Source organism: Poeciliopsis prolifica, unplaced genomic scaffold, assembly GCF_027474105.1.
Source record: "Poeciliopsis prolifica strain line A6 unplaced genomic scaffold, Auburn_PproV2 SCAFFOLD006, whole genome shotgun sequence".
NCBI classification, from domain to species: Eukaryota; Metazoa; Chordata; class Actinopteri; order Cyprinodontiformes; family Poeciliidae; genus Poeciliopsis; species Poeciliopsis prolifica.
This window is the reverse complement of record NW_026562381.1, coordinates 12,277,800-12,296,379: the sequence shown is the minus strand read 5'-3', so window position 1 is coordinate 12,296,379 and position 18,580 is coordinate 12,277,800. Positions and strand designations below refer to the sequence as shown.

The following is an 18,580-nucleotide window of genomic DNA, read 5'->3' as shown; positions in this document are numbered from 1 at the left end:
GCCCACAAAGCTTTACAGTTTATTATATGAACCAGAATAAATGATGGGCCTCATATTCTCCCGTTTCAATCTTCTAACTCATTTTTTCTACGCTATGAATGCAGCACTGTTTTAAAACGAGCAGGACACTTTCCCTGAGCGACTGACGGCTTTCTCTTTCTCTAAAAACCCAACCCCCATTCCCAGTGTGCAACATGGACTCTCCACCCCTTCTTTCTCACACACCCTCTTACGTATGTGCTGTATCCATGGTAATGTGTGGTACCATCACAGAGCTGCTGGATGAGCACGCCGTAAGCTGCTGTTGTCGTGGATGTGCCAAATTCATGGCACACAAGGAGCAGAGAAGAAGCACATTGTTGTCAAGGGGCTGAACGACCAAAGCAGCTACCTTTTACGCTATTCTGCATTTTTCAGTATTACATTGTCATTTATCCACCACCATGTATCACCACAATGTGCGTCCTGTTCAAGTATTTAGGAGATATTCTCAGATGTGATTTAATTTCGCATAAACCACTGTGATAGTTAATAGGAAAAATCTTGAAAGCATCTTTTTCCAATTAATAAACAGCAAGGTTATTGAGTTCTTTATAAACTGAGAACTTAATTAACCTCAAGTTGCTGTATTTACAATCTTAAATTGCTTAAAAGAGGGAATATGTAAAACTGCAGTCTTCCTGTTCTTCTTTGCTGATGTTCTGCTCTCTAGTGGCTATTACAGGTGATGACAGGCATGTTTAAAGAAATAAGGGTCGTCCTCCCTTGGGTGTACCTTCAGGTAAAAATGTTTGTATTTTGTAAAAGTTGTGTAGAGACAGGAACAAAAAGCTGAAGCTACAAGTGAAAATAAGATGGGGTTTCTTTAGAATACTTTCTACATTTACAAAGAATAAACAATAATGTGTCTCATTTAACTGGTGGAAATATGAAGTTTATTTTCCTTAAACTCATTTTCTGTTGTTTAGGCTAAATGACTTCTCTGAACTTAGTGTGGTTACATGCTGGGTTCAATCAAAAATGGATGCTTTGAGCTGCTCCTAATGATTTTTTTTACTCTCCCGCGGCGTGTATGACTGTGTGCGTATAGTACAGTAAATGCAGCCCCATGAGGCCGCAGCAGACTGGCATTCTGGGGCAGTACAGTAATTAATATATCTATGGCACATTGCTGCACAAGCAACACACATACCACATGTAGGAATTTTCTATGTTTGCTCAACTCCTTTTGCAGGCTGTATATGCTGCAGAGTTTTGGATCATTGACCCGCCACACAACCAAAGTACTTTTTTCTTCTATTGTTGAGATATAAACTCATTTTCAAAAGAGTAATTTTGCTGTATAGGGTCATTGAATTTTCTAAACGCTTTTGTTGTTGAAATTGCCAAGACTTGCCCAGGCTTAATTTCGACCTTTTGAAACACTGCAGAAGACCTTTGTTTTCTTCTAAAACTAGCCAACACAAACAACCCTTCCAGATTTTAGATAATCAACAGGTACCTGGTTAGATTTGTGAATTGCAGGCTTCTTGTTTTCTGAATATTGCAAGCGTAGTTTCTTCCTATGTAGTTTTTGGGGGATTTTTTGTCACATTTTAAATGCTTAACTCACATCACTGTTGAAGAGGATGTTCTGACTCTGTCTTCCGAGCTGTCAGTGATAAAGCAGTAATTCTTTCGGAAGGCCAAACTGTCTGCTTGAGTGATTGTCTGAATTTATCAGTCATGGGGATGACTGATGCAAAACCTGGGATAAGTGAATCAAGTCATCTCGGTGTGTTTGCAGGGGACAGAATCTGATTTTAAATGCAGGGTTGCCAAATGGGAGCACAAGCATTTCTTCATTACAGGTGTTTCACTGTAGTGAAAACGTAAATAATTTAATGCAAATATGTTACAATTTAAATATGTACTTTTACAAATATAAAATTTGGACCAGGCTCTAATTTTCACATGAATCTTTATATTGACAAATCTGTAGGTTTAAAAAAATAAGAGTTTTATTTGAAAGATTTTACTTTAGAGTTGTACAGTTGACCAGTAGACTCAACTGCACTGATGAACATGCCCTTTGCAGGAAGTTGCCAGGCTGACATTTAACACATTTCACATGAGCTTTACTGCATGTGGACAGAACCGTTAACACATCACTGTCCAGCTCTCTCACAGCTCTCCAGTCTTCTCTGTCCAAACTGTAAAGAAAGTGTTTAAAACATCAAATTAAACTTGACAGGGTACTGACTGAGGTTATTTTTGTAAATAAAATTTAAAAAAAAACTAACATCATCTGTCATAATAGCTTAAAATCTATTCCTGTATCTGCCCTGGAAAAAAATGCTGTCACATGTAAAAGGAAAAATGTTTTTGTGGTTGTTCTTGGTGTGAAGATCACCATAAAACCTGAGAAGGAAAAACAACTAGATTTCTAACATTTTAATAGCTTTGTTACTTTGACACTTTGAATGTCCTTTCTGTGGTACATATAATAGTAGGAAATCTACTTTCTGAGAACAACTTAAGATAGAATTAAACAGTAATAAGCAAAATGTCTAGAACTGTACAAGATTTAATTTTATTCTGTCCTGGAATTTTTTATCATTTCTGTACTTAATATTATCTTCTTTGACCCATCTTGAAGTATTCATATTGACACAAAGATGGGATTTTACATTCTTACAGAATTTTCTTTGCATTCTGCAGGTTAGTTTATTCTGTTAATTAAGGTTAGTTTCTAATTTATATCTAGAGACCTTTCACCTGTTTGTAAAACATCTGAAATTGTGTTGGATTGGTGGCATCTGTGAACATTTTCTTTCTTTTCATTTTTATATCAACTTTCAAGTCATGTGATAGATTCTGATTTGGATTAAGGTCTGGAGATTTTTTGCTTTAATCTGCATTTTTATAGTAGCGCTGAGTATTTATTCAGGGTCATTTTCCTGTTCAATTTGAACTCCCATCATCATCTGGACTTTTGAACCCACTGTCAGATCTTCTTCCAAGATTATCATGAGCTTTCTAAGTGACATGCTTAATTTTTCTGCAACAGTTTTTCACATTGAGTGCCAGAATGGCCTCATTTGACATAAATGTTTTCTTCTACACATTTTCTGAGTATCCTACATGGCCAGTCTGCGGACAGGACTTTCTGTGACTTTTTTTAATGACTTCCTTCTTGACACTCCCATGAGTTCCAGATCTCTGCAACTCCTCCAGAGTTACAATGGTTTCCTGGCTTCTTCTCTGATTAATGTGTTTTTATAGCTTGCCAGTTTAGGTGGACCCATGTAGATTTGTGCAATATTCTTTTAGTTTTTGGATAATGGGTTGAATCACTGAGAGCTATTGATAGAAAACTCACAGTGATATTGTTTTAAGCCTAACTTAAAACAACTGCTTAAACTTCTCTGAACTTTTTTCCTCACCTTTCTGGTGTGTTCTTTGGTCTTCATGAGGTTTGTTCAGCAATAATATCTAAAAAAAAAAAAAAAAAGAAAACAAAAGCCCTGAGCCCTTTGCAAAACAACCTTCATGTATTTATATCAAGATGTGCAGTTGCTGACATTTTATTTCGGATTCATTTATCTTTTAGTATGTGTTTGTTTTATCTCTTTATTGTGGCTCTTTCATGTTTCTGGAATAAAGGTAATGATGATGAGTTATGCATATATACACTGTCTGCACTTCATACTTATATTTTAATTGTACGGCATTTTGAAAACATTGTTTCCACTTCCTTCCAATCCCAAATTATGAACTCAGCACAAGAACACAACAAAAATGACATGTTGAGGTTATCTTGTGTTTCGAGGTAATTACTGAAACAGTATAGGAACATAAATACGGTTATTTTAACGACAATAATAAAGTTCCAATCAGCAACCAAGAAAAATTGATTCAATTGCGCCATCTAGTGTTCAAAACAGTACATAATTCTCAGAGTACACACACCACAGATTACTGCTGCTAAATCATCCAATCTGGGTTTACCACGGGGTCAAACTCTTCAAAACACTGAACATCAAGGTGCATATTTGAAGGTAGGTTTTTGTGAACATTGTCTTACAATAACATTTTGCGGAGGTCACTTTTTTATGAGTGTTATGACTTAATAGGATAAAACTGCCAAAGAACAGAATCGTCTTTGCAAAAAGCATTCAGCCTAATGTGAAGAATCACCATTGTCTCGTCGATATGTTCAGCCAAAGTGGAAATGCCTGAGTAACCAGTTTAGTCAGCGCATTAACGGATCATTTTACATCATTTTTGTAACATGAGAGCAAAGTCTTCAGTGCCCCAAGAAGGAAGTAGACAGTCGCAGCTCACATTTTCGTTCACTTTTCTCTAATCTGCTCTCTCCTCCCACCACCACTAACCTCTCCATCTGAACCCAACAACACACAGAACTGTGTTTGCTGGAACCAAAACGACGACTAAATGAATCTTTAATGAGCGTTTTAGAACTTATAATGGCATGTCGCTAATGTCCTGTAATGATCCTTCCTGTTGATGGCCACGCCTCGATGCTTTCTCCTCCACTGCGCCTGTGACAGTTCTCTGACAATCCTTTGATCTTTGGAGAATCGAGTCTCTTCTTTTTCTCTTCTGCAGCATTTTTACAACTAGTGCAAGTATAAAAATATCTGCTCTTCTGGGGAAAAAAAGATGACTTTTCCTCTGAGAAAATCTGTTTCAGGTAGGTTATTTATTCTTGATGTTAGATTTAAACTGCTCATGGTTCTTTTTTAATTATGTATTATGCGTCTGAAATCTGGTTTCCTTGCAAAGACTTGGTTGTCGTGCATAAAGAAATGTCAGGCATCATGCTGCATATGCATTTCTTTGTTTTATTTTATTTTATTTTTTTATTTTACTCTGAAATCAACTCTTGGTTTAGTTTTGGTTGCTGTCCAGGGTGCTGAAATTAATCTTTGCATTCAATTTCTGACAGTTTTTGCTATTTGCATAGATTTTAGTGTGAATGATTCTTATACCAGTTTTATCTTTGTTGAAATCTCAACTTTAGCTCCCTTTGATTGTCGTGTTTGAAGTTTATGAAGCTTCTTGTGTTATTTATGACAGTTCCTAACCATAAGGTGTGGCGTTCCTATTTCTTGAAAAGGTAAAACAAACAAACAAACAAAATATCTATAAATAAATAAATAAATAAAATGGTCAGTGTCACTTTTGGTCTTACAACTGTAGATGGCACCATTGGTTAATTTTTTAAAAGTGTCCAGAGGGAAGTGCAGGTAACCTGGTGATGTTTGGATATGGCAGAATCAAACCTTTTAAGGTGGAATTTATTACGTCTCATTATTGTTCAGTGCACTTTTTAAAATCCTAGCTTGTTTTAGGGCAATTTTAAAGTACCATAAACCCACAAATGTGTTCAAATAAAGTCTCTTCTGTTTTCTTACTGTTTTTACATGTCGTATTAATGACGTTTATTTCTTAGTTTCTTTAAAATATTAAGGTTAGGATGCTTGCAATTGTCTTCAAACAAAATTTACTACAATGTTCTGCTCTGTCAGAGCTGTTTGCCATTTTAATACATGACAATCTGTGACGTTCCTTTTCCCCTCGTTTGGATTTATTCACTTCATTATCCGCCCTTTTCTTTTCTTTAGGTGCTCAACATGAAGCATGTCACATGACAGCTTGTGTTTTGTTAGTGGTGATGTTTCTGGTCTGTGTTTGTGTCTGTACTACGCGGACCGACCGTCTCCCCTCCTCCCCGCTGCTCAGTCTCCAGGTTGCTGTAGGTGGGGACGCGTTGAGCTGCACGTTGAGCTGCGCGGCTCACTGGGTTTGCGCTTCACGCCTATTTACTGATTCAGCATGGGGCGCTGCCTGCGACTCTACCTGGGGTTGCTTCGCTCCAGCAAACTGTACCGGGAAAACAAACACAAACCGGATCTCCGAAGTGATTCATTCACGTCCTGTGCTGTGAATTTTTAAGTGTCTTTCTCTCGGTGGCACTTTCACAGAGAGATTAAGGGGAACAGTGAAAGGCTGCAAACAGGTGTTTTCCACCCACTGCGCTTCATTCACCAAACCGGTTACTATGCATGTGCGCTGCTCTGCTGCTTTAGTGGGACTAAGACGGGGTTTGGGCTGTTTTGTGTTAGGAAGATGATCCTGTTGGAAGAACATGCACCGCGCTTTGGTGAAAGTCTTTTTGCATCTTCTTATGGACCGTCTAATTTTTGTTTATCAAACTTGACGTTTTTCTCGGAGATACACCGGACAACTCCTGAATAACGCATGGATTCGTGTAAAATGATCCTCTAGGAGGTTATTCGAGCGAGCTGGCTTTACCTCCCCTCTGGGACTATTTCATTTCACTGTTTGATGCACTTTGCGAAATCTTCATCTCGAGCATCATCGCAGTTGCCTCAGACTTTCTTTAGCGCTGCGCCTGGAAGTTTTTCCTGCCAGAAGCCACTGTTCCGGATTCATCCACTCTCCTCTGGAAGTTTTCTTCCCCACACCGCTGCCAAACTGGCTATGGCGGCGGCTATCGCCAGCTCCCTCATCAGGCAGAAGAGGCAGGCGAGGGAGCGGGAGAAGTCAAATGCCTGCCGCTGCGTCAGCAGCCCCAGCAAAGCCAAAGGCAGCAGCTGTGAGAAACCCAACCGGCTCAATGTCTTCTCACGGGTCAAACTCTTTGGTTCCAAGAAAAGACGAAGGAGAAGACCAGGTCTGTTGTCAGGATGCGTGACCTCCCTTTCGCCTTTGACAACTATATATCAATAAGATAATTTGCATAAAAAGCGTTCAGTGTTTAACGAGCCTCTGCAGAGAAAATTACCAAATGATGCTTCAGTTTATTCAAAATTATTGAACTGATTCTAAGTAATTTATATCTAACTTCTACCGTAGCCCTAAAATAATATTTATTCTTTTAAATGTAAAATAATGAATGTATGTATTTTCTATTCCTGTTACCAGTGACATTAGTTCACATTTGTTGTGACAAAACCAAACTTTTAAAGAGTTCCTGATTCCATAATTTTGGAGAAGCACCTGGTGACTGAAATTGGTTGATTCCCCCTTGATCAGCCCCCATCGGTGATACATGCAAAAAAAAAAAAAAAAAAAAAAAAAAAACAGGTTTTGTTTATTCAGCAGCATACTTGAGTATGATCTTTTATGTTTAAAGAATAGATATTTTCCTCTTTGTATTTTTGCGCTTTTAAAAAAGTTAATTACAATCTTGAGGTCTGTTGTGTTGTGCAGTTCTAACAGGACACCCACAGTTGTTAAATAACTTTGCTTCCATTAAGAGCTGTAAATAAGACATAGACTGTCATAAACTTTTTGTAAGTTGCAGAGAAGATGGATGAAAAGAAAGTTGGATATCCATCTAAGAAGCGTTAGCTTTGTATCCATTATCCAGATCTGACGACCATACAAAACAGATCACACCACTGAAAGAAAATTATTTTTGTTTTCATTTATTATTCTACTTAAGTTAATGTATCACAGGTACCTTTTTTTTGGGGGGGGTGGGGGGTGAGGGGTAAAGAAACTGGTTAGTTTTTTAATCTGACATGGGATAGGGAAAGATCCAATTAAGCAAATAATTCTGTTTGAAAGCCAGAAGTATATTTTCTTGTGTTGTGTGTACATGTGCAAAAGTTGTCATTTTTGCAGGAGTTACCATCAAGGTTTACATTTTTAAAAGAGAGAAATCACAGCACAGTTGTATTTTTATTTTTATTTTTTGCGTTTATATTTAAAACACTTTCTTCATTTTAAAGCCTGGAAGGTCATGCTTCAAATGCAACTGTGAGTTATCTCTGGATAAACCAGCTTCTTCCCACTGTCCAAAAACATGACTGTTAGGGTAACTGGTTTCTGTAAATTACCCTATGAGTGTGTGTGTGCATGGTTGTTTGTTTCATGTGTCTGTGTTGCCCTGGACTGGTAACCTGTCCAGGATGTACCCTGCCTCTCGTTCAGTCATTGCTGGAGAACGGCATCAGCCTCTCTGCAAGCCTACATGGACATTCAGGGATGGATTAATTTGCTTACGTTTATATAACTGTTCAATATAAAATGTCTGCACCATCCATTATCTTCCATAAATGGAGAAAATGATGAGGCTTAAATAATTTTCAGTCTCAGAAGCACAGCTAGTCATCAGACTTTAAAACATGGATATTTTTAGAGCTCAGTAACTCAACTAAATATAAAACACATTTACAATTACAATTAAAGTACAATGTCATTCTTGGCAAAGGTAACTTCAGTAAAGCCACAATGGTTTCACTAAAATACAAGTAGGACAAAAGAATAGATGAAAGGTGTGGTTGACCACTAAAAAAAACAAAAACACTCCAGCAGAGACACTAACCAGATAATGGAGGGCACTTAGCTCTAATTGGACATTCGTGATGTAACACAGCACTAACAGGAATAAATACAGCTTTCTATTCCCCTTCATGTGAACATCTGTGACATGTGACCAAATTAAAAACAGGAGATTAACATTGCAGTAATTTAGCTGTGATGACGTGCTAATGCACCAGTCTGATTACATCACAATATTCCTGCTATAGTGCCTTAGTGTGGACTTTCACAATGCAGGTGAAAGTGAAAAATTAATGCAATCTTTCTTGGTTAAAAGTTATAAATAAAAGACTTAATACTGATGATCGCTAAATGATCATCAGTATTAATTTGCTGTTAATTCTGTTCAATTTAGAGGGCCCAGTAAAAACAATCTCAAGGTTTTTTTTTTTTTTTGACAAACTTGGTCACCGATTATTATGACTTTATATAATCATCACCTTATTTTATACTTTTTTCTTGCATAAAGTCTGAATTTTTAAAGAGTTTGAGATTCATCTTCTCTCCACATTTGATATTTAAAAATACGATTAAGTGTAATTTTTGTCTACTGTTTGCCAAATTTCCGTGCACTCCTCTTTAAGTTCATTGTGGTGCATGACATTTTATTACATATTTAAAGTAAAAAGCTTAAAGCAACATGTTATGTCTCAATTTTGGAACCATGTTGTAAGGTTAAACGTAATTTTAGGAATCTTCTTGCAGTGATATTAATATATTTTTGGTCACATTCATTTTTTCTTGAGGTATTTTGATGATAAAACATATGTCAATTTATTGGAAGTGGAGAAAAAGACAAGTTGAGATGAAAAATAAATAAATAAAAATTCAGCCGTCTCTGACAGCTGGAGTGTTACATGTCCGTGGCCTGAGTCGGTTTTACTTTAGATAGGCTTTGCTCTTGTCCATCTGTGGTCTTTTTCCTTTGAAGTCGTGCCGCTGGGGCTCCCTTTTTAGTCCACTGAGTTTCATAGTAGAAATAACAAAGGACTCATCAGTGCTCATTGATTTCATGACCAAAACATCTCGAATCAAACGAATTCCTAATAATTACACGATGCTTATATACATTGAGTCATTTAATTAATGATTTATTTTGACTTCACTTAATATGGAAGTCTAAATACATACAAATAAATGTTTTTATTCCTTCTATAGAAAAGCCCATAGCAAGTAGATTGCTTCAGCTTGGATTGTTGCTGTTTTATTTGGAGATTTAAAATGTGTCTGGCTCTCTAAGTTAATCTAAATAATCAATTTGCTCATTTTAAGCCTCCTAGCTCTAGCTAGATTTTACAGTAGTGATTTTATCTGGTTGTAGTGCTATTTATATTAATGATGCGCTTTAGAGTTGCACAATATATTCAGTCACAGACATCATCTTGGACTATTTGGATGCTATTTTTGTTATGCTGGAATATTTTCAGTACAATTAATTTACATCTTCTTCTTACACCCGAAGTGCAGTGTGACTTGATGATCTTGGTGATTAAAAAGTAATAGAAAAGTAAAGATATGTGGATTATTTGCCACTATCATAAATCACTGCAATATTCATTTTGCAATGCATGTTTTCTAAATTTTGCATAACTCTAGTGTTCATTTGATTCTTCTGTTCTCGTGTCTCCTGTGGTCCACAGAGCCCCAGCTGAAGGGGATTGTAACGAAGCTGTACAGTCGACAAGGCTTCCACCTGCAGCTGCAGGCAGATGGAACTATCGATGGAACAAAAGAGGAGGACAGTAGTTATAGTAAGTTCCTAATGCTCTGTTTCAATTATGTTTTCTCTTCTACATGCATCCAGATGACAAAATAAGGATCCAGAATAAAGTTTATCTCATCTGTATCAACTGTATAAAGACCATCAGTCAGTCAGTTCACGTTGAATGACTCTGATCTGGGAAATTATATTTTCTCTTATTCAGTAAAGCCATCAAAATTAACCATTTTTAAATTTGTTATTTTACAAGCACAATAATGCTGTGTACTATTATTATGCACTTTACTTTCAATTTAAATATGATTTGACATATCTGGAATAAATTTTTATGTTTCGGATCTTAAGGGAAATTAATTACATTTAGTCAAAGTTTGAATTGTTGTGTCAAAATCTAAGAAACACCTGGAACTCTTTATCATCCAATAAAAGCCTGATTGGTGCATCTCTACAATTGGATGCACCACAGGCATCCCTGGAGTTGCTATACTTCCCTACATTCCATCAATTATAACTTTCAGCTCAAGTTGCAGAGACAATTCAATTTTCAGTGTTTCATTCATTGTATTCAGCAGCATTCAAACTGAGCAAATAGGTCATTATTCAGAGCAAAACAAAAGTTTGTTTGAGCACTTCAAGTGGCTCATTACTGAGAAGCACTTTAATTTCTTCTGATTAATCACTGTTGAAAAACCTGAACTTGGGTCACGACCATCATCTTCCTCTCCTACACTCTGCGTGAAAGACAGAAAGAAACAGCTTTGTCTTATAGCATGCGATGATGCATTCCTGTTGTAGCCGCAACACCCACCAGCTCTTTGTTTAATAGTTGAAACAGGAGATGAGTGGAGGGAAAACAGCAAAGCCACTTGTCTGGTAGCATTGCAGCAGAAATGGATCACCTCCAAATTAGAAAGTACAATAAAAGCCTTGCTTGATGGGGCAGTGCAGTGCTTTAATAAAATTGTATTTATTCAAAATAGTAATTTAGCAAAAGGATAGATATTTGATCTAACAGTTATCTATGCTAAGTAGACTGCAACAATGAAAAGAAAGGTAAAATAACACAGAGAACCAATTAGCAGAAGTTGGCATAAAGATACAGAAAGAATATCTCAGTGTCTTAATCTTGCATATTCCACCTATTACACCCTCCTTATGTAGCAAGCATAGCACACACAATTTACTTGGACTCCGTGTTTTATTAGGTTGCATAATAACTGGCCGGCATCAGCACAAAGTAGTTTGTCAAAAGAAAATTAAAGAGCGCTGCTGAACATGGAGGAGAAGGAGTGAAGCTCTTTGCGCTGCTCCAAAAATAGCGCTGTTAGGCACTGGGTGCGCTTGTCTCCATGGTGACGGAGAGCGCGGTCCTGGTGGTGTCTTGTGATGGTGGGAGAGGACCTCCTCAAACATACACACGCACAGAGAAATACGAGGAAGGATCTGATCTTTGCTACAGAAGCAGGCTGAGCCGACGGATTCTCGCCTCTTCTCTATTTCTACATTTTTATCAGCTGGGGATGTGATAGGAAAAGCTAAATAAATGCTGTTGTATTCTCTCTCTCAACCCAGATATTCAGTTGCATTGCATCACAACTATTTAAACTGAACATCTGGAAAAATACCGAAGCAAAAAAAGCTGCGTTTGTTTACTGATGTTCAACCTATTTTTAAATTAAAATTTCAACTTTTTTGAACTCCAAAATTAAACCTATTGAAGTTTTGCGGAGTCTCATAACCAGACTGTTTTAAAAACCACCCTGTTGTTCTACGCTGTGTTTTGCACAGAGGGACCCTCTGCTATTGAGAAATGATTTCTTTCTGGAGGCGATGGCACGGTGATGCTTACTGGAAACTGCATCCCTGTAAACAAGCGGAGAGAGAAGGATGGTGCCAGTTAATGTTAATTCAATGTTTGGAAGCGTTGCCAACATGGACTGAATGGTTTTGTTCTTTTCCTGTTTTGCCTTTTCTAAAACTACCACCAAATGCCAAAACAGATAATCAAGATCATTGTCAACTCTTCCTTCTGAATGGCTCGGTTGAAATTCAACTGGAGAAATCAAGTTCAATGGAAGTAATCTCAGATGGAGCGATGAAGGGAAATTAAAATCAAGTGGAATTGGGTAGGACGACAATTCAGTAATAAACATCTAATATCTCATGTTCATTGTGTTTAACTTTGTTACAGTGATTGCACTGTACACAGTCCAAAGGTTTGAAAGCAATATATATATATCATTGCATAAAAAACAAAAACATAATTATTATATTGCTTGCCACTTATTCAAATACATTATTCTGATGATCAGATATTTGTGTTTTTCTTTCTTACACCATCTTTTGCTTTATCACTCGCATGGAACCAATACAAAATTCAAAGAGTGAATTTGTTTTTACTTTTGCATTGAATTGGGTTTCTTAAAAATCTTCTTTGCCCCAAAGCCAAGCCTTTCTTTTCTGATGGACATTTTTGATTAAGCGAAATGCACATTAGTCGTAAAATACTGTATCGTAACCGGCAAGAAGAAAAAAAAAAATACTGGGGATTAAAGTCCCAACTTTCACCTGAGAATCAAGAACACTAGCCGGGTGTTGAAATATGAGCAGCAACGATATTTAAAAGTTAAAAATGTTGTCTTTGCTTCAGTGTTAGGTTGGATTTGTTGTTACACAAGCCATAAGGTATCACCACACAAGATTCACCAACATAATCTTATTCCATTAATCAGATTTTGGTCCCTTTCAAACTTTTATAAAATGTTAAAAATGTGCTGTGCATTTTGCCTCTGCCTTTTTTAACTTTGTTAGTTTTGGTAAGCTATATGTTTTTGCTTTTAGCGGATATTTTTATCCAAATTGAAAGAGTCCATATCAGTGCAGGTAATATTAAAGGTAACTTTGATTTGCTTAAAGCAGAAGACAGTTAGGTTTTGAAACAGTGCAAGCATAGAGGGTAGAGCAGAAACAGGGTCTAGGAAAGCACAGAACTACTTTTTTTCAAACTCGGGAAATGATTATGGGAAATATTTATCAATTTATTTATTCTCGTGAGTTTTTTATTAGGAAATCAGGAAAAGAGTATGGATGTACTCCTTACACTCTGGGAAATTTTCAGATGGTTATCTCAGGATTACTACTTGAACTTAAAATAACATCTGTGATAAAGGCACACACTTCTGATTTTATCTCAGTGAACCTCTGAGTTTTTTCTTCAAATCTTTTTAATAAGTAATACCTTAGTTTTAATGTTGTAAATTTATGCCTGGAATAATGAAAAAATATATTTTCTCACAAATTCACAACTTTTCAACAGACATCTTCACAGTTTGTTATAGAAAATATGTAAAATTGATTAAAAAAATTATTTGACTCCAGTCAGTCCACTTTATTTTTCTCACTTCTACATTGGCTCTTACACTATTACGTTAAAAATGATGTCTCACGTTTACGTTCGCTCAGTTCAACATTTCACAGCTACTCGTTTGAACTGTAGCTATTGTTGGCAGGTTCAGGTTGATCGTCACATTGAATCGGTCATGACTGTTTATGTGAGTAGGTGGAACAGAGACGATCATGAAAGCTGTCCCTCAGGCCACCCTTCTCTTTCTCATTCCATCCGTGCAGCAGGCTGTCCGTGCGTGGGTGGCAGCCCTGTCACTCTTCAGCGTGCTCAGGTGTTTCAAGGAGCCAGAAAGTAATTGAGTCTCCCCACCATCCTTTTAAAAATCTCCATCAGTGCTCCGGCTGGTAATCCCTCTGAAATGCAGTAGATAGCAGATGTGTATGCGCTGATCGTGTTGGAGGCACCAAGGGGGAGACATGTGACATGAGGAAGGTGCCTATATGAGGAGAAGAACTGTTAATGCAACATGACAAGCAAGAGAGGGAACATCAAGCCTTAAGCTTAGAGGAATGAAACTAGACATACACACATATCAATCAGAACTTTATGACCTCTGACAGGTGATGTTAATAGCACTATTTATCTGTTATTTTGATTTCAGTGGGCAGACTATGTTGGGCAACAAGTGAACTTTTTGATGTAGGAAACATAAAAAGAACTTAAACAAGTTAAATAAGAGTTAAATTATGACTATTATGATGGTTCAGAACATCCCCAAAACTCCTATGGCAAGTTCCTGGTCAGCAGAGGTTTTAATCTATCAATAGTGACCAATTACAGCTCGTGAATCTGGTCCAGATCAACAGATGATATACTTTAGAACATATTGCTGAAAAACTGAATACTGGTTCTGGTAGACTGCAACAGTCTACCAGACAATTTGGACAATTTTAGGTTTCAAAACATTGTTGAAATAATTTTCTGTTCTAGCCAGTAGACAAAGCAAGCTTTGTATACATGAATTATACTCAATAAGAAGCATGGACTGCCTGTGACTTAAATAACTCAGGACTTCTAACTTAATTACTGAAAATCTTCAAATGTACCCTGAATTGTACAAAACAAAATGGTTCACAGTGTTCATTTTCTAAGATGAGCATTTCAGAAGCAAAGCTGTACATGTGGTTCATTTCGATCCCGGTGTCTTCAAGGATTATTACTCCCTGGGAAAAATTGCTTTGGTGAAAATAGATAAGTCTATTTTTATACTGTGGTTCCTTTTTTAACTGCAGATAATTGCATAAGCCACAGTCCATTGGATCTGTCCAAAATAACTTGAAGGATTTTCAGTCTTATGTTATTGATGCTAAGGAGTAAGAAAAGACAAATGTGTTATTGTATATAATCCAAATGTATCATTTCATACAAATATATATAAAAACTAGTGATGGGTAAAAGAAGCGTCATGAAGCGTTTCGACCCATAACAAAACCATGTTGATTCTGTATCGATACTGTGTCACTGAATACTGACACCTGCTGGACATTAGAAATCCCTACAGGCAACGTAGTTGACAGACTGATTTGATGACCTATTCTATACAATATGATATTAGTCATTGTATTTTATTGTATATTGTATTATGTATTATGTCATATCTAAATTCAAAATGTATTTGATAGTCTTAGATACGGTCAATAAATAATGTAAACATGTTCCATAAAGTGAAAATTCAAGTGAAGAACTGCAGAACATAATATGAAAGTAAACTAAGAGTCAATTTCAGCTGAATTTGGATTCAGATAGGTCAAGTGGAAACTGAAAAGAACCGGATGAAACAACAACAAACTGATAAATAACCACAATACCTTATTTTCTGATGCTATTTTCTATTTCGGCAAATGGATCCTGTTGACAGATTCGCTTCTTTAGGAAAACATTTTGGCGCCAGTATCATTTTGAAACAGTTCCTATATTGATCACGTGACTTGCTGAACGACACGGGGTTTTGCCTTTGGGCTTGACGCATGCGCCGACGCATCGGTGTTGCTGGACCCATCACCAATAAAAACATACTTTGTAAAAGAAATAAATAAATAAGAAGAGCCTTTTCTGGAAATGACTTTTCTTAAAATGTATGTATTTCTCATTAAAGCAAAATTAATAGGTCGACGCTGCTGTAAAGTAAATACGATATACATTCTTCAGGCTGATGCTTTTATAAAGCAAACAGTAAGAGATATCTGCTGCGCTTAGACACCGAGAGCAAATAAAATGACCCTTCAAAAAGCCTCTATAGCTCACTTCACCCAGAAGTGTTTGAGATGTGGGTATTTTTAGTGAGGATACACTGAACCAGAGCTTCAGTAGAGTTTAAGTAAAAAAAATTTAAAAAAAACATACATGGACATAAACTTAAATGGATCGTTTAAAATAACATCAGCTTTATTATGTTTCTCTGCAGACCCAGTGCAGTAAAACACACCAGACGTTTCATTAATAAGTCCCTGCAGTAGCCAGCTCACCACAAAGCAAAATTTGTTTTGTTAGAGAGACGGGTATTTATGTGGACATTTGTAATCAACCTTTTACTTCAATATGAGTAAGTTATAAGTACAAACACACACACACGCATACCACTGAACAGGCGGATATTAATTTGGTGGAGATATACCTCTGTGACCAGCTGGGTTGGTGCTGCTTCTTTCAGACACAAAACCAATAACCAGCTTGCTAATCACAAACAAGTTTATCTTTATTGTTTGTGTATTTTGGCCTGAGTTCAATCCACAGGGTTTGTATAAGTGACTATTGTCTGTGTAAATGTTGGTGCGGCCACAAACAGTCTTTGTTTGGAACCACACACAGACATTATTATGTTTTAATGGTTTTGAAATCTTATCCTGTGCTTGTGTATAGTGGATAGTTGGAGTAAATTTAGAGTGATTCAGATCACTGTTAAATTATTTTCAGAGTGGCAGTGGCAAATCTGATATTTAGTTTGCGTGATATGAAAAAATGCTTTTAACATCTTATTTTAATAGTTTAAACACTAAATACACACAGTGAAAACCATTTAAGCACATCTGCAGAAGCCATTTACCCAAGCCTTCCCTAGTTCCACTTTGGCTGGGGGTACAGGGAAATAAATAGCACTTGTCTTGTTATTGACTTACTAGCTGCAACCAATAACAAATCAAGCAGTATTATGCCTTTAGGTAGCTTCCTCAGTGGCATTTTCTTTTATATATTTTAGATGTGTTCTACAAAAAGATCCACAAATTGGCATACATGTTAAGTTGAATGAAAGACATCTGTGGGACACAAAATGTGTTTAATGACTTCACTCTTAAAAAAACAAACAAAAAATTTTTAAAACCCAGCCAGGGTTTCTTTCTAAAGCTGGTATAATATATAAGTTGTTGCATTGACATGGTCTGTAAAATATTTATTCTTTCACATTTCCTTATCTTGAAAGTAAATTGAACGTTTTAGGTTGGGAACTCTGACAAAGCAGTTAACATATGAAATGTAAACTTACTTGTATATTCCTTTTAGTCACTCTAAAAAAATGCTGTATTTTCCCTGTAAGTGATAAACGTGTTTCTGTTTTCAGCCATGTTCAACCTCATTCCGGTGGGACTGCGAGTGGTGGCCATCCAAGGGGTGCAGACCAAACTCTATCTAGCAATGAACAGTGAGGGCTACCTGTACACGTCGGTGAGTGTTTCACTCAGTGTCAGTGTGAGTCTTTATACATGGATGTGTTTGTTACCCAGGACGGTTTTAGTCCACCTGTGTTCAAAGTGAATGTCTGGTTTAGATGACACAAATGGGCCAGAGAGTAAATAGAGGAATAAAAGAATAACTGCCTTTTGCTGTTATCTTGACAATAGATAGTCCAAGGATTGTATAAGCCAATCAAGCAGTGATATCTCTAATGGTGTTTGTTGGCTGTTCTTCTTTGATTAAATGTGCAAGGTTATGAATAATTCAGTTAGCAGCCAAGTAATGTCAGTCTTTTCTTCCCCCAAATGCCACTGTGAGATTGGCGTCACTAACAAGACTGACAGGCTCGGTGGATATGCGACCGGAGGGGATGCAGACACACACATTCATTCACCACTGACGGGCTTAAGAGTCAAATTACCAATGATTTTTCTCTTTAGGAAAAGGTCTTCAGACAGATTGCAACCAGCACAGACATAAACAAAATCTGAAATCTAATAATCTTGTGACTTTTTATTGTGCAACTTCTGCTGTCAGATATTGATTATATAACACGAGTACTCTGTGAACTGAGAGAAAAACATTCTGGATTTTACCTTCATTTTATATTCTTAGTTTCTTTTTGACATATTTAAAAAAATATGGTCTAACCTATTTTTTTTTTTTAGGTTAGACCTAAAAAAAATCTGAAAAACTAAAAATAACAGTATAAAAAGTACTTTTATGCTGTTTTCACTCAATTTGCACAAAACTTTAGCTTCTCAAAGTTTCGTTCATATAATGTTCTTTCCTTATGACCCACTTTATGTTGTGCAGTGCACAATATAATAATGATTATCGCGGTAACACAGTTCAGGATTATATGTCTCCAAAATGTTTTTTGATCCTGAGTAGATTTGCAAACCAAAATCTTCCCATTTTTGCTGATTTTTTTTAATCAACATAAATGATCCACTAGAGATCCTGCACAAAGAAGAATATGCAAAAAATTAAATATATAAAAAGTTGCAGTTGTAACCACACCAAAGATGAAAATGTTTTGTAATAAGATAAGAATCTCCTCACTGAGTTTGAAAAGAGAGAAAAGTTTATTTTGCATAAGGAAATGCGTATCTACAGCTTTACACATTACATTTCAACAAACTAAAACATTTTTCTAACATGATGAAGTTATTTGACCAGTCCCATATTTTGGGACAATTGACAAAATAATTTTGAACATACAAAGTATTTGCAAACAGTATTATTACAGGCAGAGACTGCTGGCAGTAATGCTTTTATCCACAGCCTTAGCAGGGCAGCTGGCACTATCTGCTGCTACACCACCACAGCCATGGTGTTAGTTTTCTGTTTGGCTTGTTGATAGTATTGCCAGACATATCTGCTTTGTGGAAAAATAAACCAAAGGATTCAAACAGTGAAAGAGC

At 36.5% G+C, this 18,580-nt stretch overlaps 1 protein-coding gene across 5 annotated transcripts in view; it reads left to right on the top strand.

Annotated features, from left to right (window-relative positions):
- LOC129360513 (fibroblast growth factor 13) overlaps window positions 1-18,580 on the top strand; it is a 92,930-nt gene that overhangs the window by 60,129 nt on the left and 14,221 nt on the right. For 3 of the 5 annotated variants that reach the window (XM_055030806.1, XM_055030807.1, XM_055030808.1), the window contains 2 exons: window positions 9,999-10,109; window positions 17,041-17,144. In XM_055030806.1, the coding sequence (XP_054886781.1) occupies window positions 9,999-10,109; window positions 17,041-17,144 (215 nt within the window). Of the gene's footprint in view, window positions 1-4,399; window positions 4,697-5,764; window positions 6,704-9,998; window positions 10,110-17,040; window positions 17,145-18,580 lie in introns of those variants that run through there. The other 2 variants (XM_055030809.1, XM_055030805.1) reach the window with 2 other exon arrangements.